Here is a 26,102-nt window from a genome sequence, read left to right as displayed (position 1 = left end):
AGTTATCAGTTCGGGTATCGTTCGCCGATGAATAACCATGGAAAAATTTAATTACAGCACACCACCTGGGAAAGATTCGCAAGGCGAGCTGAAATTCCGAGGGAAATTAAGTGCGATTTCTCGTACTCCTCCCAGAACACCGCCGGCGGGATGCTCGGAGAGCGTGTACTCCGGAAAAGGAACGTCGCAACCGCGTGCTACTCGTAATCAACAAAGAATTACACAACAGCTCTTCCTCCACTTTCCATTTCTACGCGTGCATTCGACATAGTTAACGCGACCCGCTTGACTCGCGCAGATCGCAATCAAAACGAGACTCGCTCCCCATATCCGCTGGAAAACTCCGCGGAAAATGGAATCGCCACGGGAAAATGGCGTCTCGCGTGAAACCGGCAGCGATTATTCCCCTTCGGTCACCTTCCTCGACATCTAATTAAGTAGCGTCGCCGTGATGTTACGCCGTTTAATTATGCGATTACACGGTAATTTGATCAATTATTCAAATCATCGTCCTCTCGCTGAGAAACGACTAACCGTCTCAAAGTCATTGTCAGCACCGAGCACAATACTGATTATTCCTTATATATTGACGTTTCGCATGTTTTGATAGTGGTGTATTGAGATCTTCGTGTGAAATCACGATTTTCTGGAGTAATTTGAAGGGACGAGAGTTAAACAGAAACTACTAGTTTAATAGGAAAATTCTGTAATGATACTTTCTGGTACATTCGTTAAATCTTTGAATTTTTTTCATACGTTAGTTGTCATTATCACCTTCAGGAGATTTTTACACAGAATTATGTTCACTTAATTGGAGCTGTTATTCAATGTATTATCAGTAGCAGCATTATTTCGAGTAAAATAATAGTATAATACTTTTTTGAGAGAAATAGGCCCAAAGCAAAGGTATATATGATTGTCTATCGTACTGTTAACCCCTTGAACGAAAATGACGAGTCTCACTCGCTCTTGGCCTCCTCGAGAAACATGACTTCGTTATTTATATTATAAATCTGTCATTTCATATCCAAAATAAGTTTCCCATTTTCGTAAAGAAATTTAATTGAACCTGCAATAGGTCAGTTTTTTTGTAATAGTTGCGTCCATAAAGTTGCGACATAATGAAATCGCATATAAGCAAAAACATGCGAAACGAAATAAATCATCAGGTTAATATTTTGTCAAATATTGAAATAAAACAATGTACATTTAAAATGTGCGTCGGGCCTGAGGGGGTTACTAACATCCCGAACGTTTGATGTAATTTAAGTTTCACAAAGGAACTGCTGAATCGTAAAAGATACCCTCATAGAGCAGAGTATCAATCATAATGAAAATATTCGTGCCGGTCTAGGTAGCAATTTCGATCGGAAAGAGTCTGAAAACACTTGGATAAACGGATGCAAGTACTAGACCATAAAGAAGAAATGATTTCCCGATGTATCATGGAACAGGATACACTTGTTACACTTTCGTTTGCAGGAGGGAAGTTAGATGCAAGTGACTCAACTGTTTTTTATCGCGCGCCAATTGCGACCGAAAATGACGCATAAATGGTCCACGCGTGCACGCGGTGATGCGTTGCGAAACGGAACGCGTTGTGGAGGCATTCACAGCACGTGCCTGGGCTCAACTTTCAGGACAAGGGGCGATGAATAAAGCTATGTCGTGCCGCATTCTGACTAGAAACTGTAAATGGTTTCAAGGATCACGGGAGGGACCGCGCGTTCAGGTTGTTACCCCTCGAGGAACCAGATGTTCGCGTGATCCAGGTGCGCCAGCGAGACCTACGTTACATTGTAACGTTCTTCAAGAATTAATTCTGATTCAGATTTTTCTACGGCTAGTGAAAGGAGCCCTTCCTTTTCAATAAAATGGACAATGGCCCCCGCAGCTCCAGATGTTATCTTCTCTTTGGGATGTGGGACTTTTAAACCTCTATGCCCACTACCCAGATGGAATGTTTCCTTGCTAACTTAACTTTGCTCCTTGGCGCTACCACTGTACATCAGTTTGAGAGGCCCCGTGCATGATACGTATTCGTTAGTAAAGTAAAACTATTTTAAAAGCTTTGATTTTGCAGCATTTAGGTTTTGTAAATATTCGCTTTGAACCAATGTATGGATACTTATTCAAGTATTTACTGACGATAATTTTAGACATTCTGTTTAAGGTTGCTAATTGTAATATAAAAATTCATAAACCGTTAATTTATTGAAATACAAGTTGGCTCATTTTGTGAATTGATAAAATTATTGCGGAAAATTTTCAGAATCAGAAGTTTGGCACATTATGATGTATAATGAATAATGTACTACGGATATATATTTTGGGTACTCAAAGTTGTTTGAATTGAATCAACGTTTACAAATGATGATCATTTTATCTTTGTTATACTTGTTATATTGTATTTTCTGATACTTCTATTAGTATTTAAGTGAAATAAGATTATGTTTTATTTTATCTGCTTTAGGATAAAATTGCCTCCAATTGTTTTAAAGAAAGTAGAGCATATATGTTGTAAAACTTATATTTTTTCCACAATTGACGTATCGGTGTCTGTATTTTCAGTTAGCCTTTCGTTTCTTTTTAGGAGGTTATCCGGTTTCTCCGGACTGCCAGCTGCAATTTAAAATAGTTTCTTCGAAACCATTCCTATATCCTTGACGTTGATCATTTTCTGCAGAACCTTGCGAAGTACCTAGTTCACATCCACGTTAAAGCTGTTCGCATTGTCCGCAATTGGAATGGTGAATAGCATTGCATAACAGCGTTACTAAAATCTTTATGTTGTAAGCGTTTCATAGAAACATTTAATAGAATAACAAAATTAAACGAGAGAATATAGTCTTTCCCTGAACGGTAATAAAAGTCAATCATCCGATTTCAAGCGTTGTCTATTCTTAGAAGTCAACTACAACACTGAATGTGTTTAAAAATACTTTCCTGCTTCGAACTTAATATTAGGAATACTATTGTAATATTCTTGTAGTTCACACATCCCACAATTGTTATTTAATAATACTACAATTTTATATGAAATATTCTACAGTAACAACAAGAAACAATTAAACAAAGAAAAACAGTAATAATATTATGATCATTCAATCTTTGTAAATTACTAAACATATACAATTGTCTCTATTGCATTGAATAATTCATTACAAAAACGAATAAATAATAGTCGATTCATCTATAAATGACATACGAAAATATTAAAAAATTCTGTAATTATATATCTTGCAGTAACAGTTCCAAGAAGCAAAATACTCCATTATTTTTCCAGAAAGCGTAAGTAAGGAATTTGTTTATCTTTTACTGGCCAATACGCGGTAGTGAGCCCACTGGACAGTTAAGAGAAGCAATTATATTTTAGGTTAGAGTCCTGGTGGACATTCCTGTCGGTGCGGCATTAGAAGCCGCTGAAAACAAGAAATCTTTCCAAGAATAAAAGCTTCGACGGTGTATAATAGAACCTCCAGTAGCATTGTGGTCGTGCTAATGACGCCAACATGACGGCGGAAAAAAGAAGAAGAAGCGGGGAAAGTACAGGTTAGTCGCGGGGAATGGTACTGGTCCAAGGGGTGCGTTTATAGATTCTATCGTTCGGAGGAAATTAGACAGTCCACTGCAGACGGACAAATCGAGACCACGAGGAGACTCCCCTTTTCTCTTTCATTGTCGTTCATTTTATGATTCTTCGGCGCCCGTGGACGAGTATACTCACCACAATGACTGTTATTTAAAATCGAGAGTGATCAGTTGTCGCTGAAAGCACGTCTAGCGAAATATCCTTGTAACGTTCAAAAATATCCGCAATTTCATTTCTTTGTCGGATGATCGGCAATCTCTACTTTTCAGTGAACCCAATTACGATTGAGTACCTGATATTTTATACAGTTAAAGATAATGTATAATTGAAGAGGAATGGTAATTTATATGGTCCCGTTTTTTACCTTGTTCACAAGCTCAAGCACAGCAGCAGCTTTTTTTATCAATTGGCTTCTAACAGTTTCAAGATCTTAGTTAATTCTATAATACATGGAATAGTCTGGTTATATGCATTTTTTTCTGAATTTAGAATAGAATTCAGAGCAGCAACCTCATCTACATGGTTTATATGGGATGAAAAATGATAAAAATCAAGACACTGTTTCCTAACAAACCACTTCATTAGCGTGAAACATGTATCGTTCCTATTATGGCCATTTCCAGTAGTAACAGAATTTTACGACTCGCCTAATTAACTTTGTTCAAATTCTCATGCGTGTCTCTGCTATTTTTAAGTTGAAATGAACTGTAAACGGAAGTTCAATGATCGCGAAACGGAGTACAAGAGATTTAGAAAATTAATTGGCTATAATAACTTTTATAATACTAGCAATAATTATCCGAGATAAATGAAAAACAGTTTTACCGATAAAGGTTCTTAATATTGAGTTTATTTGGAACTATAGATCGTTCCTTGTATTATAAAATACGGTATTAACTTTCTGCTGTGCTAGCAGAATTTATTCCAACCAATTTATATGCCCATAATGATACAAGAATTCAAAAAATTGAGACTCATCGTAGTACTAATTCTTTTAACCCTTTTGGATCTTATAGATCCAAACTAAGTTTGGTATTTACAATTTATTAACACAAAAACTTATTTTTGTGCATGTGTTCTTCAAATTGAAATAAATTAAAATAAAATGTTTATTGAACAAAAGTATTTGTTTAAAAGAAAAATACATCACGTATACGTGATCATTTAAAAGTTAGGTTGTTCAGTGTAAAATATGCTAGTTGAATTCCAGCAGTTTGGCTTAGAAATAATTGCACGTTCATCTCTCTTTTCACCATTCATCCTTCCTAGCCTTATATCTACCTATCTGCATTATTCTCCTCCCTACTTACCCTTATATAAGCATTCACGCATTTCCGTAACTTAACACATTAACGTAACGAGTCAATGTGACTTATATTGAAAATTATATACATTATTTAGCAAACATTTGGCTCGATTTTGATTGATGCAATTACGCAGATGTGTACTTTAATTGTAAACTTCTAAACCTCTAATTTCCAAAATCTAAACGAATGAAAATATCAACTTCCCTAAGATCGATAGAACAAACTGTACAGTAGATGTCTGAAAATCGAATGTTAACCTAGTTATTCGCCCCACTAGAAGTGTTAACCCTTTGCAGTTCAACGTGTGACTCGACATAACATTTCCTTGCAGTAGATCCAATTTCAGAAATTTAATTATTTCAATTAATCCTGCACGTCAATTAATTAATTTATATTCAGCCATCAATAAAGGTCGTTGATTGTATTTCAGTATATTTTATACTTCATCCTGCTTATAACTGTATCAAAACTGAGACAAGTTCTTAGGTATATAATGAATTGATAAAACTTAAAAATTGATTCAGATCAGACTGCAGGGAATAGGAAAAATTAATTCAGACCTCAAAGGGCTAATAAAGGCAAGTTTTTCACCCGGAACAAACGACAGCGCCAATAAGTCCTAACCTCTCTAAGATCCGTGAAACTCCCGCATTTCTCTTGCGGAGCCGATTTGTGAGGCGCGGCGTCACGAAAAGGGGAAAAAAGTGCGAGGAGCCGAAGGTCTGGTGATGAGAGGGCCGCGGCCGTCGACCCCGGGAAGAGAGCCGTGGGTTTACACGCTTAATAAATTACTGTAAACTGGAGCCCCGGACTCGCTGGTAGACGAGGGTTTGCACGAATAGTAGTTAAGCGAGCTCGGTGATTTGTGCGATATCGCCAGTTCTCGCTATCAGTCCCTGGAATCGGATGCACGGTTGAATCCTTCCACGGTAATTTCATCCCGGTTGAAGGTTCAAGTTCCCTCCGACAAAGTTTTCATTTCCTCCTCTCGCTGACGATTCACAAAAGCAATCAGCGGCCTGCGGAGAGGAGTCCGGTCAATCAGGGCCCACATCGGACACGGTTGTTTTCCTCCTCCGGTGAAATTAAAATCAATGTGCCCCGTCCACGGTGATCAACGTGTCCGACCGTCTGCCATTACAATTTCATAAACAGCATATTCCAGGAGTAGCACAGATGCCACGGGACGAACCTCCATTTGCCGGGTTTCATGCACGTTTCATTTCAGATACGATACGTAAGTACACAGGAGGAGTACACATATAACGCGAACTTCGTTTTTGTTCGATTCCGGACATCTTCATTTTGCTCCCCGGTTTACTGTGATTGCGCGCCCGCGCGCGTGCGCGCGCTCGAGAAAACGCTCATCGACGGAAAAAGTGTTTTGCGTTGTTTTTGCTGCGCGCCGTAAGCTGATTACAATGATTTATGGGAAATGCAAACGCGTTTCTTGCGCGCGTTTTGTTATCCCACCGGTCGCTTCGTTATCCGATGCTTTCCTTCTTTTTTCCTTTCGATTCTGCGACTCGGTTTTGAACCACATATGTTTTTGATCTTCGACGGAGGATTGTGGGTGCACGGTGGTTCGCCCTTTTTTGTGAATTTATAGGGAGTGGTTAGGGAAATTTTTAAGGAAGTTTTTAAGAAATGACATGCTGCGATCATTAAGGTTCCCTTTTTTATTTGTTTAGATACTTTTAACTTGATGTTGTGCTTTATAAAAATTACTACGTAAATTGGTATAAAAATTTGTCGAGGAAAAAATTAATGAGAAACCATGATGTTTAATTTAATTAATGAAAGATTTACAGCAGAAAATGTTGTATTTTGTATTATTAGTTTATTTTATAATTTTATTATTAATGTTAAAGAATTGTAACATGTAAGTGAGATTTGTTACTTATGTCATAGATATTTCAAAAATATATTTTTTATATATATTAATATTCTAAAGTGTGATTGTGTTGAAACACTTTTTATGGAACAAACGGATTTAACAATATTGGACGGACGATGCTGTGCAAGTAGGTATTTCGTTTATTTCCTCCTAATGTGCCGTGACATTTATATTTTCGAAATATTCACGTTAGTCTCACGGACATTCTACACAGACAATAAAATACCACTTTTATGGACTTCTAATTATTTTACGAGTCACGTCAATTTGGAGCCATAAACTTATATTTCAGGTTTACTCACGACCATATTCTTTCACGTTTTATGACACTCTGTTCAAAGTAATAAATCTTCTGAATTATAGGTCAAATTAACAATCATTAGTGTTTTCCAGGCATAACAAACACGGCGCACGTTTAAATCATTAATATTTCATTAGCACCATTGAATATTAATTTGTCTACAATTAGAGACGCAAGTACAATATCGAACAAAACCAAGTTCCAAGTTAAATTGCTATTGTTAAATGTTCTCAATCAATTTTTCAATCGATTACACAAATAAATATAATAATTCAAATCTACAAAAAACAATTAAATTTGAAAAAAGCATTAAAAAATTTTTTAAATGCATAATCAAATACAAAATCAAATTATAAAATGTATTTTACTTTATTATTGCAGGTACAGCTTCAATCTAACGAATATGTAAAATGCATAAAATAATATATTCTTAAAGTAATTTTTATTATTATTGCAATTTTTACATGGTCAAAAGACTTTTCATTATTTTGTAGTACCAAACAGTCATAATTAAATTTATTTTAAATATAAAAAGTTGAGTTGATCGATTTGACTAATGAACAGCTCATATTACAAGATGTTATATATAACATGTATTTAAAAATGTTATACATGTCAATATATAACAATATATGTCAATACATAACAATATATATCAATATGTATCAATAACATCTTTTACCCTTTTTTACCCTATAGTACTACCAAGAGATCACTTGATGGCCAGGCTGACGGGTTTTAATTTTTCCTTTCCCAATATTTCTGCTGATTTTATTTCTTAACTGCTGATTTTTTCAAACATTAACTTACTATTTGTCAATGCGGTTACACATAACCAAAACTATACAAATGTAAACTAGAAAGATATTTTTTCCCCCGTGTCGTTCCGCTAGACACCAAGCCATCTCCCAACTGTATACGTCATAACTGAAAGCTGTACAAAATAGATCCGTATCCTTCCAGATGCAAGCTTTTCAATTACCATTGACCCATCTCCACTATAAATTACATGGAAAAGTCGATCGATCTTCATCCAGCGATGCGCTCGCGACCGATCGCGAGAAAGAACTCTCGTCGTGGCGAGCGCGACGATTGTAGCTCGCCATAATTCGAGTCGGTCGGATTGCCAAGTCCGATCGTGGATTTCATGCACGTGCGTCGGACAAATGAGATTAGTCGGGTGACGAAAGTCTACGCTCGGAACGGAACCGATCGTGCCGGTTGAAATTCCACGATGACGCAGAAGGAAAAGTGACCGGTGGTGGAACAGTTAGTCAGGATCGGGAGTCTCGAACGCGGGCGAGCGAGCGAGCGAACGAGCGCTCTATTCGCGGCAACCACCTGAGAATTTCTTGTTGCGCGTGAAATCACAAAGAGTCCTTGCTGACTGATTGGCCTGACGGCCAGATCGATTCATCTAATGAAGTCACCTGGGTATAAGGAAATGCGATTTTCTGCATCCGGATCGCTGGACGAAGAAAGTGGACCCGTTTGAAATCAGTTTCACTGAAAGAATATCATCTTATTGTAATAATCGATGATTTGGAGCTCGAAATTAAAATTGTGTCATGATTTTTCTGGAGAGTTTTGTTATGCGTGATGTGGGTAAAAAAAGGTAACTAACATGTTTTTATTTCCTTTGAATTTAGAATTGCAATGATTATAATAGATGTTAGATATTCTTTTAATGTAGTTGGCGTAGACTTCTATTGATTCATGTTCATTTAGATTATTTTGTATCCCTTTATTTTTATTGGAAGATTTATAACGCGGAGCTAGGATTATGTCCTTAAAAGGAGCCTGTGGCAAAGCTTGCCTGAAGGTAAAAGTAAAAAGGTACCATCGTGAATTTGTCTAGCTTAAAATGTCTTCTACATTTTTACCTGTTCAGAGAAAAACAATCTTTAATTTAGTGCTATTTAACTTTAATTTAAGTTTTAAAATTTGATTTAAAATTCTGTTTTCTTTTGTTTATTTAACTTTGTATCGATTCCTTCTCAGATTTTCAATTTTTGTCTTTCTCCTGTTTTTGTTTTCGATAAGAAAAATTTATTTTCTAACTTGTTTAACTTTATTTTATAATGACTTATTTGACTGTTTACAATAGGAAAAAATACATAGAAAGTGCCAGCACGTTCAGTGTCGACTAACACGTACAACTAAAACATAATGTTCGTTCTTAAGTTATCACTAGAACTACCGTATCAGTCAAAATTACTAGTTTCGATTTCTTTGTTTCGCAATTATTGATATCTTCGAAGCATTGAATATTCAAAGAGATTTTGAAAATAAATAGTTTCATTTGAATATTGTAATGAATATCCGAAGAAACTGAAAATAATCTTTTGTTACAATTTTTATTGGGATTACGTATCAATCGTATTAAATGCTCGACAGTTCTAGTATTAAGCAATCTTGGATATTTCGATTATAAAATAACACCGACGCTTCAAGGGACAGCCAAACAACTGTTAAATCGAATGAATGAAGTAGTACGCATCTCCACGAAGCTCTTAGATAATGATTTTATTCGCATGCAATCCTGCGTCCCTCTTTGTTTCGCATTTCCCGAGCGAATCCCGCGGAGGCGCAAGGTAAGAGTGAACGGTGCCAATGTCGTCACGTGGGCATAGCGGGGATTTTTGCAGTTCGAGGCTCATCGTGAATTGTGCCGAACTTATAGCGAATTCGTAGGCGTTAAATAATGTTTCCTTAGTCAATTTACTGTTAGTGCCTGTTCGATATAATCTGCGCCGGCCAGCACGAACTACATATTTACGAGCGAGCTGTAAAGCTCGCTTAGACGCGTGCATTGCACTATTTGCTACGATAAATCGGAGCAGGCCAACTTGTCTCGGGTTGTAGGTTTTGCGGAATGATCATCCTTATTGTCGGATAACGATCGTTTGTTGAAATAATTTATAACTTTGAAATGCCCGTGGCTGCGCGTGTGCGCCGCGTTTCGCGGCAGTATTGAAGAGTCATTTCCACCGTGGCAGTAGGTAAGAAAAGATTCAATGAAAAATGCGCCCTCATTGTTTGAAATGAGTTGTACGTCTTCTACCCTATCCTAACCACGCGTATGGCTCAAACGGATAACTATATTTCCTTCGGTTTTACTAGATACGTTACGAGCCGTATAAAATTCCGGGTTTTCAGAGGCCGTTCCAAAGTGGCTCGAACTATCTAAGGTTATAGTGTAACGCTTAACAATTGATAGGTATCATTATGATCAGTTCTTTTAGCGTGTTTACTTTTTTGTAACTTTATGTACCTTTCATTTCGCGCTTTGTATTGCTCTTTTGTGTTGGAGGTTCACTGTATATTCCACACAAATTAGTAGCGCATAACGAATTCGTGGAGAACATAAGAAAGAATAATGTTCTTTTCATTCTTTTAGATATACAGTGTCGATTAATAGTTTGGAACCGACACATCGGTTAAAAGAAAAACTTCCATTTTTTGTGAACAACTTTTATTGGAAAATTTTTGTGTATGATAAAGGAACATGGATATATGTGTATTAGTCCAATATGAAGATATATCATTTTTGTTATTTTATTTTATATATTTTTAAGATATATAATTTTTAATTTGTCACGTTACGTATCAAATGGTTCCAAACTGGTGACTGGCAGTGTAGTAATATTCAATATTTGTCAAGCATTTGTAATTTTTCTATGTTTGAAATTTTCTATATTTGTAATTTAAATAGTTTATCTATCTACAATCGTTTTCAAGACATTCTGTCCGAACAGTTTTCTATTCTCAACATTGACGTCTGTTTTCACATCCATGACCTCGAAATTACCATTAAACAAGTTACGCGTCCAATATTTTTTAACGTTCTATCATCCGCGCAAAACTTCAAAGAACCTGATAATTTCTATTGAATTTTCCCCGAAAAAGGGCAATAAAATTTGAAATTCATTAATACGTCGTTGCCTACATTGAAAATTACCTACAGTAGGTGGTAGTTTTCCTGCGACTGAAAGCGTAAATGAAAATCCCGAGGGAAGTTAACATAACCGGATGATAAATACCGATTTCTTTCTCATTTTATGAATCGTCCTACACGTTTTCCTAGTTTTCAGAAAACCATAAACATGCCAGGAACTAAACCAACTTCCGTTATTGCTGAAAGATCAGTAGCTTGATCCGCGACTTACCAATACATTTATCCCGCGTGTAGTATGTACAGCACTGCTCACGTTTGTGCCGTGAATCAATCCTTATTCGAGACAGAGAACGTATGTAGGTCCCCACTACGCGGCCGGCATTATGCCACAATCTCAAAACCCGTGATTCATTCACGCGATCGTTCGCGTAAACGCGGAATGTGGGACGGTTGACCGACGCCGATAGTAAGGTGTCGTAACCAACGTAGACGCTTTTTTCCAATGAATCACCAATATCTCCATATAACAACGCTGGCAACGACGACATTTTACCGCGTGCCTTCTTTTTGCGCGTGACGTCGCACCTTTTGACGAAAAGCTGGCCAAAATTCATAGTTTCATAGAATTGTCATAAAAATCGGTATACTTATGTCTTCGGAGTTGCCAAATCTGAATATTTGATAAAAAATGCAAAATTCAAAATGACGGATCTAACATCACTGATATAAACATAATTTTTAAGTAAATATTTATAAACTGTGATTGACTTTTAACTTCCGACAAAATTTATGTAACTAAAAAATCGAATTTAATAAGATGATGTTCATTTCAAAGTGGTTTAGCAATGATTTTTTACTTTCAAAATAATTATTGAACTCTTTCACCTAGGAAAAATTTCAAATTTCACTGTTCATTTTATATAATTTAAACTACCAATCTATTATGTTGTAAAAATGTTTTGAATACATTTATGCATTCTAAATTGAAAATTATGATATTTAAATTGCCAGGGTTACCAATGTTGAAACGTAGAAAAATTTAGACTTTAAAAATTCGTAATTTTCGAATATGCTCGTACTTGTAAATTTCTTATTAATTCATTCATTTGATTGCCGATTAATTTAGTATTCGAGTTTACTATCCGTTCAATCTGCTATCAGGCGCAATGCACGAAACGTTCACTAATTGCATCCTTGTACCTTCTATTTTCGATTTTTCCCCCCGTAATTGTGCAATCTGGACCATTATGCGTCGGTTGATTGCAACCTCCTTTCGTCCCGGCTGATTAAATCAACAGGTTAATCGGTTAGGCGTCGCCTCAATAACGCCGCCGTGTCGCAATCTTAGGTAAGAGGCGACCGTGTTATTTAATCAGCATACTCGGCCCTGGAACGTTTTCTATTGTCGTTTGATGAAACCATAAATTATCTGTCGTATCGATGCTTGGCGCCATTGCAATGAATAGAGTGTAGATGTTTATGTAAATTTAATTTTATAGGTATATTTATTTTAAAAAATGCGAATTAAATAGAAAATTTCTGAAGCTGTTGTTAACATAAAGAATGAAATTAGAAATTTTAGAAAATATTTTTGATTTTTCAGTATTTTATTGTGGCGTTTTGTATTCGTGAATAATCTGTCCAAATATCATTAAGGCATTATACAGAATCAATTTCATTAAAGAATAAACAAATTCTCGTCAGAAATAATGTGTCCAACAGAAAAAAGTATCTTTCAGTTTACAATGGCAAATAATTTCTGTTCGTCGACAGCAAATATGAAATCTATCAAGAAATGAAATAGCCATTTTCACTTAAAAATCTTATCATCAAAAATATCTTCGCACGAATTGCTCGAAAAGCAACCCACGATTTCGTAGTAACGAGAAATATAAAGTTTTCCGACAATCCGAAGAAGGTATCGCTCACATTTATGCTTCCCGCAGCCGTTCCACTTAAATCTCAATTTCAACCTTATCGTCTGCTCGAATTCAAGAATCCGCTCCCTCTTAACGCAATAAAATATTCACGCCTCTCGAATTTTATTTTTCACCCTATTCATTTTACGGTCGCTATTCGCTTGCTTATCCAGTCGCGTGATATTTTACATTTTCAAGAAAGGTTATAACGGGTTAATGAACACGTCGGCCATTACGTTCCACCGCCGCCGAGCAGTAAAAATTGATTTCATGAAACACGATTATATCCTCGAGCCAGTTCGTGCGTCCGGCGTCGATGGTTGCTGGTTCAGTGACGTACCGACGCGAGTTCGACGATTATTCGTCTTTTTTCAATGTAATCGCAATTGCTGGGCAAAGTAGACAAAGAAGTAGGGTTCAATTCCAGCGCAATGCTAGAACTGCCGAGCGTATAACATGATTAACACTAGATTTACGGACATCCGCTGGATAGTTTGTTTTATTGTTCTTAGAAAAATTGATATTCGTTAGAAATTCGTTAGAAATTAGAGACTTAAACGTAGGCAATTAAGAATATATAATCATGTAAATGCACAAATAATATTTATAAAATTCATTATGAGTTGAATTCTAATGAATGCTATTTATAAAAATTCTAACAACAGAGTGTTTTCGGTTTCTTCGTACCTTTGTTACTGTTTCAAATGAAGATTTTTATTTGCGAAGTTATTTCGGATATTTAACAAGTTTAAAATATTAATAATTGTGAAGTGAGGAAACTAAAACCTGTCATTTTGACGGGCGCGTGGTTCTAGTGAAGTTGAAGTTCATGATACTGCAACCAACAGACGAGTAGTCGAAATGATTCATTTTAGATTCCTTTATCACAATCTCTAAGAATATAAAAATGCTTTTCTAAGAAATTATAATAAGAAATTGATTTACCACTGTGAATTCTAAGGTTCAACAGAAATCTTAATATTATGGACTTTTGTAGTTTACATTAGAAAATACATAGTAAGCAGTTTGATTGATAGTTCTAGTGCCAATACATTAGCCGAATCACTCAGCAAAATCGTTTCAAGTCTCTACAGCGAAAAGATTCGCGTAGAAAACCAAAATATTTACACGAACATCATACTATTAGGTCTACCAGAAAGATCTGTGCAATAATATCATCTCAAGTTTCCAAAGATATAGCATTTTACAAAAAATCCAAAATAGAATACAAAATTACCATCACACTAGGAAGAAATCATGACTAACAGTAAAAATTACAGTGGTCGATAAATGTTAATACAGAAATTGAAAATATATTATTTTATAATTAAAAAAAAGACAGAACTTTCAGACAGACTTAATATTTCCGTACAAAATACTCGAAAAACGGAGATCCACAGAAATTTCGTCAAATCTCCTACGAGAACGTAACAAATCGGAATAAAATGCAATAGCCAGACAACACCCGATTGCCTGCACGAGGGTTCAACTGTCTTGGGCTGTTGCCCTGGCGAAAGGAGAAGGACCTAATAGCGTTGCCCAGTTTTATTGGCTCGTAATTTCCGTTTCAGCTGTCAGAAAACCAATACCGAAAGGGTTCGAGGGACGATATCGCGTGGAGAGAAGAGGTCGACAGTGACCGTGGTCGGGGCCAGTTTCGCAACTTATTGCCACAAAGTGGTTTACGATTCGTACGAGGGGAGGGAGGCTACAGAGCGCAGATAGCGCGCAATCCTCATCCTCGTCCTCCTCCCGCTGCCATGAGGCATTAAGCAATCGCGAAACGCCTGGTTGACGCGCTTTCAAGGAGGTTCGCTCTGCCTAACCTGTTCCACTGATCTAAGCTGGTTATCACAACCGTTCCCGTTTACTTTGCCAGGCATAATTTACGTTTCTTTTTCTCCCTCGCCCCCCCCCCCACACACCCCCCCATGGAAATGCCCGCCGGATACCAGGGCCATTAAAACCTAACCGCTGGTTGTTGGCAATTATGGTTCACTGTCAATTACAAGTAACCCTACTCTTATTTTTCTCTGTTCGATGTACCTATGCGGATTGCGTATTCCGGCCGCGACGAACTGGTTCTCTAGGCTCGTCCCGATATTACTTCCGCTTGAAAAATTGGGGAGAAGAGTTTATTTTCCCTGTCCCTTATCGTGGCTCCGATCCGTCCACTGACGAATTGGAAATCGGCGACTCGCTGATTATAGGCCGTTGGAAGGATGCGCGTGAAATGATGATGGGTGGACCGAGGATTTTATATGCTCATCCAGTAGCTATTGGGACAACGATGCATGAAGGAAATCGGCGGAGCTTAACGTGAATTTTGTGTTCACGTTGGGGCTGATAAAACGGTTAATTGATTGAGAGAATCTCTGGTACATTCCGGTTTCTGTGAATCGATCCTTGGATGCTGATGTGAAACCTGTTGTATGGGCGCAACTCGTTGCAATTGAAATGTTACGGGAAATTGTTTTGGAGAATGGATCGAGTTTAACGCTTTGGCTTGTAATATCGTATGAGACTCGTGGTGAAGATTTCAATCGTAATTGAATAAATGTAAGTATTACTCGATTCTTTTGAATTCAAATTAAGTAGTATTTATTTGTTACCAATTATTATACTTTGAACCGAATACAGACATAGGATAAACCTAGATTGTTTCCCTTTTCTCAATGAATTATTAATGGCGAGGTAGTTGCATCGATCATAGTTGAGAAAGAAGCCGTAAAGCAAGGGGTTAATATGGATTATTTTTGCTGATAGATAATACGTAGTTTGCTGCAAAAGTTTCAAGGATCCATTTCTAGCGTTGCCTTTCAGTCGTTTGTTATTTTTATATAGCTTCCCATTTTTAAGTTTAGAAAGTGCTGACCCAACTCAATGGAAAACTTATTAATGTTGAACGAGAATATTTTGATAATCAATGAAACCATTAGTTTAAACTTATTTGTGAGTTTTATTATACTTTCCTGAAACTTTGTAGAAACTCACGTATGAGTCTTTTTAATAAGGAAACGTTTGATGAACACGAATTAGTAAGAGTTAATGTATTATTCATTGCCGAACTTTGGCTATTTTAACATCTCGGTGTGTCCCATTGCAAGGATTTTACTGTGAATTAGTTTTCGAGGAAGAATTCATTGAAATTAGTGCGAAAGGTAGAAATGATGTTATCATGAAGCGTGTGACTTACAATAAGAGGGAGATAAAATATGCAATGATACTTTTTATTTAAAGGGGTAAATAAATGAGACTAAAATTAAAATATAAAGTATATATATTTCTCTTTGATTAACAATTAACAACACGTATGAATTAGTTATTTATTCTATATATTTGTATTTATATATAATTCTTTAAACGGGTGTAAAAATTATTTAATTCTTAAATAGTTTTCGAAATATTTTCGTTAATAAGGAGGTTTTCTCAAGCCTTTTTGTAAAATGAACGATTAAAACACTTATGAAAGTAAGTATAATGATACTCAATAGCAATTATTAGCGAGTGCAGCTAATCTACAAAAGTGAGAGTGTGATGTAAGTTATTACTTCTTTTAGAAAGTATATACTTATATAATTCAACATTAAAAATATTGTATCTTTGATTTACGCACAGGTATTGCAAGGCTTAGTTATTTATTAACCATAAACATGAAACGTATTATTTTATTTTGAATTATACCATATATTCTTATTGTTCCAAAGAAGTCTGTAGCAACTTGTAACATCACATATTTTTAAATCGAAATGGAACAAAATTTTACTTACAAAGCAGAACAGTTAATACTTTTATTTTAATATATAATATCACAGATTTCCCATAATTTTCATCGTTTTATACACGCCAATAAATGGTATAATATTTTCTACCATTGCTATATCTATAACACCAGACAATTCAAAATGGAGTATCTTTTACAAATACTAATAAACATACTAACAAACCTCTATTAATTATTAAATTGCATTTCTATTCGCCCAAAAACAGAAACTGTTTGAAACACTATAGAGTACCCAGCCAGAAATACATCATTTTGGGTATTCCTGAAGAAGACAACTAATGGATCGACCAGAAACAAATTTGCAAAAGTAGCTATGTGCGTCATGCACCAAAGAAAATCTCCAACAACCCTAAGTCATGAAATAAAGAGAGAAAGAAGTAGATGCTTGGACTCACCCGGATAACCTTCTGGTATGACGATTTCCGGTCCCACCTTGACATCGTGCCGATAACGATGTATCAACAGCGTCGCAGTGACCCGAAGTGATCTCTGTTGCTGCTTGTACAGCAACACCGGCCTGCCGCCGGCTCCTTCAAGCCTGACGACCCTCGGCAACGAAAACCTATCCAGGAATTCGCGTAGTGGCATGTATCCGCCGCTGGAACCGGAACTGCCCTCGGCCGTCGCCTCCCTGGAGCTCGGCAGGGACTTTGGCAGTGAGGGCACCTCTTCGCTGGACATCGTCGAGAATTCACCGTTTGACGACATTGTCCTCCGCGCAACCTGTCACACGTTCAACTCGTCGACCGTGAAGAAAATTCTTCGACACTGTTCACCGCGAAGTTGCATCGCCAAAGACGCTGGTCCAGCGATCAACGAAGAGAAACTCACAAAACGATTGTTCTTTAAAAAACTTCCCGCAGCAACAAGTAGTTTAATTCCATGGGCACGAGGACGTGTCTCGCGTCTACTTCCGACATCTTTTCCCCCGACACAGAAACCCGTCGTCGATCAACCGGCACTTTCCTCTATTATGTCACTCGGCCGTCACTTTCCACTTGCCGTTCGGCGGGTCGCAGTAATTCGCTGACAAGATTTCGGAGTCGGCCTCGATCGAGCGTGAAGAGGATCCAGATACTGCGGTCCAGCGACGGAGGATTCATTCACTGTACACTAACTGTTACCGCAGGCAACAGCGGGCAGTGCTGATAGGACGGTCGCGTCTCGATTCTGGGCCGAGAGGGTCTGCTCAGTCCATCGCGTTGCGGATCCTTCCGGTTGCCGACAGCTCGATGTCGATCCTTTTCTCGATTGTCGCGGCGCGTTCGCCTTGATGGCGCGGCTCGCACCGCCGAATCATCTCGTCACGCGCGATCCCGCCGGACCGATCGAATTGCATCATCCTTTTTCTCCCCGTCTCTCACTCTCTTTCTTTCTCTGTCCCCCTCTCTTTTTTCTTCCTCTCTGTCTTTCGAACAGCTGACAATCGGCTCTGTATCGCAGGCGGTTTTCACGGTTTCGTGGAAATCGAAAGGATCGCCTTGCCTCGCCTCGCCTCGCTTCGCCGCGTAACCAGATTTTACTGGGGTTTTCACGGATGATCGGTTTTACGGGGGGAGAAGAAACGTCAATGAACCGATTCAACGGCGCGGTGCACCGATCGCCGCCGGTTTCCTTCCCTTTCGCATAAAGGACGTTATATTCCCCGCGGGTCCGGGCCCCGTGGCGTGTATGATTTAATGCGGCTTCTCACGTGGCCACGGGGAATATCCCCGCTTTTATCGCTTCGGATGTAAGCGTTGCCCTCAGACCCCTCGATAAGTAGGCTCGAACTGCATCCTGGTAGCTCGCGGGAGCTGACGTTCGGGGATGAAATATAGGCACTTCAAGGTCCCCCTCGAACACGCGGACGAGACGATCTAAGAGAAACAAAAGAGCGGCGGACGGGGAGAGTTTCGATTAAAAGGCGATGCGTAATCTGCGCTGCGCGGATTTTTGCGCGGACAGGTTTCTTGGGATTGCTAGGGGGAATCGGAGAAATTCTGTTTTCCATTGTGAGATTCTAATGTTGCCGTCATAATGTGAACATTGTATTAACTGTTTGTTTCGAGTACTCTGGTAGTCGTATTACTTGAAACTACTATATCGTTAACGTTTCATTAGAAAACAAGATACTATCCAACGTGTCTATATCTACATCAAAAACGAAATTTGGATAATAGAGGAATATGCGATTCTAACTTTACATAAACGAATCTTCGTTAGCTTCTGTTTAAAATCGTCATAACTAAGTCTTAGTACATATTCCAAAGCAAGGCGAAATGCAGCGAGATTACTAACTTTACTCAAGTTTGCGTTTGAGAGTGCATCAAATCAACAATCCAGCAGCGATCAAACGCCGCACGTGTTACCTACCGATCAGTTCGAGAGCAGCGATTCTCGGTGGTACACTAGCCTCTTTCGCTCGAGAGTCTTCGATTCTCGGAGCAGCACGTCGAACGAATCCTGAATATTCGGGGAAGTTTCTTAGGTCGCACAGCGGAGGAAGCGATAGCGCGCGCGAGTAGCGAAGAAGAACCGATCGAACCGGCGGACGCGAAGTCACTGAGCCCGGCGTGACTGAGGCGAGCGTAAGAGGCCCACTCAGTGGGCCCTACTAACACCGACATGCTCGCGACTGGTTGTGTGCATCGGAGCCGCCTCTACCACACCGCAGCCACCGGGTGACCATACTAGCAGCCAAGTGCAGGCGAACTTAGCCTGAAGTTCTCGCTCCGGCAGGCTAACAGAATACGTGGCTATGTTCGGCCGACCCACGAGAAGTGGGCTTATTCAATAGAGGTTCTATTGTGTTCGAGGAGCTGTTCCAGTCGCTCCGACAGCGTCGAACCGCCCTTAATAGTTTCTCTAGAAACGTAATAGGGTGTGGTAAGCGAAGTCCGCTGTATGTACGCGTCTCCGGTTACAAGTATCAACAGTTTGACAGCGGACAAGAGCGCTGATACTGTTTGCTACCAGCGAATTAGCCGACCGACGGCGAATGGAATTTCGCTTGCGCATCTCTCGGGGAACTCGAGGACGCTTGGAATATGGTTGAATCCGAGTTCGAGATTGATGTAGTGATTTTTGAGTTGACGGGTGGAGGAATTTTTGGTGATGATAAAGAACGCTTTATTATCTGTTGATTACTGGTTTGTTAATGGTAATATCATTTACGGTAAGGAATTTTGGGGTCGTTGTTTAGAAAAATATAAAGAAGAATTAATATTTTCATATTTTGTAACGGAACTTTTTGAAGATTTTGTTTTATTTTTAACTCTATATGTATTGAAGATAGTATGTTTAATGGTGGACGTGATTAGAGTATTTTTCATGCAATACAAATTTGTTAGTGAAAAATATGTCTTTATTCTTTCCTGTACGAACATATTTGACGAGTTTCCTTCATCAAATATTATTCATACCCCACTATTTGAAACGTATTAGAACACAATACGGTGATCCGGCACCCTATATTATTAACGACGTAACTGTAACTCCTTAAAAAGCAATCTCCTGAGCAAACATGCGAAGAGGAGCAACTCGATCCTCATAGAAGATTGTCCAAAGTGAACGTTTAGGTTCGCTATAAACACGTACCCGTCGCTTTGCCTTATATAGTTATCTCCGATACTAAAGGGTAATGGTACACGCCCCATTTTACAGCGTGTATGTATATTTAATTGTATGATTTTATACGTCTTTCCGTCTCTTCGATTCGCCTCGGTGTAAGCGTGAGATAATAAAAAAAGAAACTCGCAGGCACCGCGATGGTTCCTGAGAAACCTGGAAAGTGGAACGACCTTGAATTTCATTGTTGAACAAATGGTCGCGAGAGCAACGCGCGAACTAGTTGCGTCACAGTTACGAATGGTGAATTCGCACGATTCGCGATACCTCTTTTTTTTTTCATTCCGCAGGAATCGCACACATTTGTTCAGCGATTGCGTATGTGTCGTAACGCGTAATGACGGTGTACGGTACTGATGTTGCTCGTTGCCGCACCGAGGAAAGAAATAATCTACTGCTATTCTAGGCACGATTGTGCCCTGAGTGATATACAGAAAAAATTGTAGCCCAGAGCATTGACTTTTACTCAATTCTATAAAATTTCAGTTTGGAGACTCTTCTTAATTCGACCATTGAAGAATGTGGGAAATTTTCCAATTTCGTGAACAAAAATAATTGACATTTTTCACTCAAAAGCGGTTCATACAAAATATTCAACATTATTCAATGAGACATAGACGACACTCTTTGAAACTGACTAATGAGAAAACATTGAAATAAAATAGCTTCATTTTTTAATTTATTTATATTTAACATATAGATGAGTCATACAAAGCTTAATATTATATATAAGGCTATAATTTTGCTACATCAAATCAAGTGTTGTCTAAGAGTCACTCCTCGAGTACGAAAGGTTAACCTGTCGATTTGAAGCAAAAGTATTGAATATATAATTTTTCAAATATTGTAACCTAAGGGACACGTAGAGAAAACTACTTGTGGTTCTTTAAAATAAGACATACAAACGGTTCCGTAACACTAGAACTATGGAGTATTTAATACGATTAATATGTAATCCCTATAAAAATTGTAACAATAAACTACAATACTTACAGCTTTTTCAGACATTCACTACAGTATTCAAGTAAAACTATTTATTATCAAAAATCACTTCAAATATTCAATGCTTTTAAAATATCGATAATTGCGAAACAAAAAGACCGAAACCAGTCATTGTAACTGTCCCGATAGTGTCAATCATCATGAGTCTGGCTGTCGTCTAAAGTAGAACAAACAAATACTATCGAAAATAAAAGTACAACAGAGATTTTTCTTTCAAAGAATGATATTCACAACAAAGTTTTTTCTATTCTCAACTGACAAAAACCTTCGAATCTCGACTCGTTCGCATAAAACATTACATTCACGTGTAAAATATTTCTTTCAATCCCAAGAAGAATGTAACTTTATTTCTCACATGTAATATCTAGCGTAGAAAATATTTCCCGATGTTTACTGTATTATGCAAATAATACACGAACGTATCGGCGTTCACCGCAAAATGCGATGAAACCTTCAGATAACCAGATAACTTCAGAATCTTCAAGAATTCCCAGGCCGGCGCTGAAATTAATTGTGCCTATTTCTGATCAACAAATCGTTACACTGATAGCATTCGAAAAATTCGTGCGGCGTATTCCTAGAAAGGTAAACGTTTGATGGCGCGGCGTCGGAACGATCGAAGTGGCGAAGCGGCGCTGTTAATGGGCCAGGCAAAACCAGGACAGCTCATCTTGATAAACATTTATGAGTACAAAGTCGCTGGTACTCTATACCCTTGCAATGCATTATAGTAGCATTTATTTGGTCGTTACACTTCTTTATGGCTTGTTGGACAAGATTCCTCGGGTGTACATAAGAAATCTGGACTATTGAGACCATATCGTGGCCGGCACGTCTTCTCGAAGGGGCTGCGTATTATAATTCAGGGGCTCGAGCGGAAAAGTAATGGCAACCGTGACGAAATTAATGTTATACGTTTTGAATTAATATCGGATTCCGTGGGATGCTGTACATTATTCAAACCGTGAACGTTATAAGCGCAGGAGAAACGTTTGTAGACACAAAGCACGGGGGATTAAATATAGGATTATGGCCGCTTCCAGCGTATCTTAATGCGGAATATTTCATTTCTGTTTATTTGGGCTCAATAAAATTGTTAGCGCGAAATACGCTAATCATAATTAAAGCTGATCTTAATGGTATTGCGTGGTCCCGTGGACTTTACGTCTTTATTAAGTATGGGAAAGTGGAAAAAAATAGCGTAAACGAAACGTTTTAGTGCGGGTTAATAGGAATTTGATTTTATTTTTAACTCGATGCACCGCTCGATCGGATAATCGAATTCTTCTTTCGTTCTGCGCTTTGATTGCCTATAAAATCATTATTTACGTCGAAATACGTTCTTTCGACGTGTACGTTACCGTAACCTTTGTCAATGTTTTAATAGAATTTTTTGTCAGCGGAAATAATTGTATATCGGTAATTCGAACGTGACGTTAGTTAATGCAAATTATTTCCAGTCGGCTTCGAATTGTATAGAATGTAGGTAGACCTGTATTCTGTTGGAACAATGTTCAAAAAAACAAGTTTTTAATGCTTATATTAAATACTCCAAAATCATTTCTGTCGTCTTATGAGGTCACAAGTAACAATAACAAATGGATCAAATTAATTTGAACTTTATATTGTAGTCATTTTTAATTTTACCAATTAGAATTTTGATTTATGAAATTCGAAAATGAAACGAAGGGCACATGATTATTCAGAAGTAATAAAGTTAAGTACGAGAAGAATGCATGCCTAATTTATTAGAATAGTGACCTGTTCTTTGCATCCCATGCGATGAAAATCCATGTAAAAAAATTTATGACCCATTGGTTTCTCGTGCTGAATTCCGTTACATACCTACATACGAAAGTTGATTATCAGTAATCAACCCATTATCTCACAAAATATTTTTTTTCCTGCGGCACAGGTCCAATCTCATTGTATCCTAACTATAAAAACAATTGGAATAGATCTAAAGAAGGTTGTTTCATTTCATTCAATTTTGATCTGCACATTATATTAAACATACGTATTTTACAGTAACTTACAAAGATCAGATCAGTTCCTGGGATGAAAACTACATTTGTTATATTTATATACATAAATACAATTTTAATGCCAATAACTCTTGCGCTATGAGAAAACTCATTCTATTCAAGTTTCCGGAGGATATTTGTTTACCGTTTACTTGTCGAATGAATTACACAAATAATTAGTAGTTTTTTACAGAGGAAAAAATCATTCAAGATAAAAAGTATAAGAAATTGTATGTAGTGTGTAGTCGTTTTTCAAAGTTAGACAGCTTGTCTTCCCCACACCAAAGAAATATGCTCATCGCAAAGGGTTAATCTCTCGCACTGAATCATTTTCAGAATCAATTCATATGCAAAGATTTGACAAAGTCTTGCGCGAAAAAGTTTTATTTCTTCCTATTGAAAATATGTATACTAATTTTATTTATTAATAATTTTGTATAGAGTGGTACATTTCAAAACAGTCCGCAGTCGCTGATCAAAGAATTAGGGCCCAGCATAGTATTTACGCCATATTTTTAGCAGTCTCCTACTACTTCTACTCAAGAAGCTGCCCGATACTGTGTATATAAGCAGTGTTATGTAGTATTCAATACAAACAGAAAAAATAGGTATGAAGAGGGTAAATTTTCATGAGGGGAGTGTCACTAGACGGGAGATTTAAACACCCTTGAATTAAGTCAGAGGTGCCTAACTTACTCCCTTCACGCTAGTAACTCGAAAACGGCGTTGCCCTACTACCTCTACTCGAGGAGCTGTCCGAGGCTGTGTACATGTAATGTTCAATACAAATAGGTACTATAGGCAAGAAAGGTCTCTTGCTAGAGATTTTGTTTATGGTTGTGATTGATTACGTCTTACCATATTGTCTAATAACAAATTAGTATCGAAAATGAGATGAGAAAAGATGGAAGCTGATCAATGAGACACGTATTCCTCAGCCTCGCTATCAAGTGATGTCGCAACTGTACAAACAGGTGTGTAGGGGCCAACTTTACGTAAGGGGAGTGTCACTAGAGTACGCACAGGTGATTTAAACACTCTTGGCTTAGACTCTCAGACTGTCGAGCGCGAGGATACGCGAAACGTCGGGTTTATTAATACCGTCGGTAGCGATGTCTCGGTCCATTTAATTCTATATTTACCGCGGTCGCGTTTAGTAGCCGCCGCGAGAGATAGCGACTAATCTGTGGAAAGGATCAGTCAAGGCGAGCCGGAGGGTCCATCGCGATCCCGGCGATCTTCCCACGGTGCAGCGCGCACTCGCGTCGTCGCCGAGATCGTCGGAAAGAATCGAGAGCCGAGGCGGCGAGCGGCGCAGCCTTGCAAGGACAAGGACGGCCATTTTAGATGTAAGCGCGCAAACAATTATTATTACCTCTACCCGTAGTGCTAGGGTGTGGCGGCATCGGTGTTCTCGAAGACAAAGCTCGGCGCTGAACTCGCAGTGAGCGAGCGAGCGAACAAGCCGGCCGCCGCGCCGCGCCGCGGCGCGCGATGGGAAGCGGGTATGAAGATGCAGAATGCGCGATTAAGTACTTTTACAGGCGCCAAGGTCAGGGACGGGGAATCGTAATAGAGCGCAACAATTATTTCACGCGTTTGTCCCTTCAGCCGCGAGCTGCACGTTACGCGCAGGTGCACCTCGGAGAAGATACACCTTTGCGCACGCTGCTGGTGAACCGTCTTCGACGAGAATCGACGTTTCTTTCTGATTGTTTGTATTGTAAGTTGAACGAGGATCTCGAACGTATTGCTGAAATGAGGATGTTTATGTACCTTTGGGAAAGGAAAGTAGGAATTGCACGGAATGCACGCGATAAGAAAGAATGTGCGACATATCAATGGTGTAGTGAATTTTGTGGTGTTTCTTAGGAAAAGTGTAATTTTCTTTATTCAGTTTGATTCTTGGAGATTTGAATTTATAGGGATATATGTAGACTAACTATCATTTGCTGTTTTGTAAGATAAATAGAAGTAAATATTTATTATTTGGTAGTACGATTCTCACGTTGTACTGTTAATTAATTATTTATAGCGTTAGATATCTTTATTTGACGTTAACTATTTTATAACAGAAATTTAGAAATTAAAATTTTACGAGTCTTTTAAACTCGTTGTTTTAGGTTTTGATACTTATCGAGTCACTACAGATTTCCAATTTGTCGAAAACTGAGTTCATTCTCAGAGATATTATTGTCAGATTTCTATATTTTCCAATTGACAAATAAAGAGTGAATATCACGATGGAATCACCACAAAAAAATAAAGACTACCTACAATATTTGCAATCGCAACAGTATAATCATTAACATCCCCTCTTTAATTAAAAACAAACTTTTACTTTACAAAGTGTATAATTTATCACGACATAACTCTTGGCATAACCAACATATTTATAAGAGAAACCTTCGCAATTAATAATGATCGAATATCTTCGAAGAATGCGCGTGTACAGACTCTGCCCAAGCCTACTTATTATTGTTTGAATAATTCTTACTTAACTGATAACACAGTCATCTCTCCGTTTAATTGTCGATTCGATTAACAAACACTGACACGCATATAAGCATATATATAGGAATCGAAGCCACAGGGCAACGTTATTCGGTCATCGGTAAACGGCGGTTCGATATCGCGCCGATCGATCGATTCACGATTCACACCGAGAATGGCACGGCCGCCAATTAGGACGCACGCGCTTCGCATTTTTCATTCGGCATCTCATATGAAATAAATGTGCTAACCAACCAATTACAGCGGGACGGACCA

General features: G+C 38.1%; 1 protein-coding gene across 1 annotated transcript in view; it reads right to left on the bottom strand.

Annotated features, from left to right (window-relative positions):
• Window positions 1-19,333, bottom strand: part of LOC116427707 (uncharacterized) — a 30,181-nt gene extending 10,848 nt beyond the window's left edge. The window contains exons 1-2 of the mRNA XM_031978371.2: window positions 19,054-19,333; window positions 17,094-18,557 (exon numbers count right to left, since the gene is read on the bottom strand). Of these exons, the coding sequence (XP_031834231.1) occupies window positions 17,094-17,406 (313 nt within the window). The 5' untranslated portion in view covers window positions 17,407-18,557; window positions 19,054-19,333. The remainder of the gene's footprint in view (window positions 1-17,093; window positions 18,558-19,053) is intronic.
• Window positions 19,334-26,102: the final 6,769 nt, after the last annotated feature.

This window comes from Nomia melanderi, chromosome 1 (genome assembly GCF_051020985.1).
Source record: "Nomia melanderi isolate GNS246 chromosome 1, iyNomMela1, whole genome shotgun sequence".
NCBI classification, from domain to species: domain Eukaryota; kingdom Metazoa; phylum Arthropoda; class Insecta; order Hymenoptera; family Halictidae; genus Nomia; species Nomia melanderi.
This window is presented reverse-complemented; position numbering and strand designations above follow the sequence as displayed.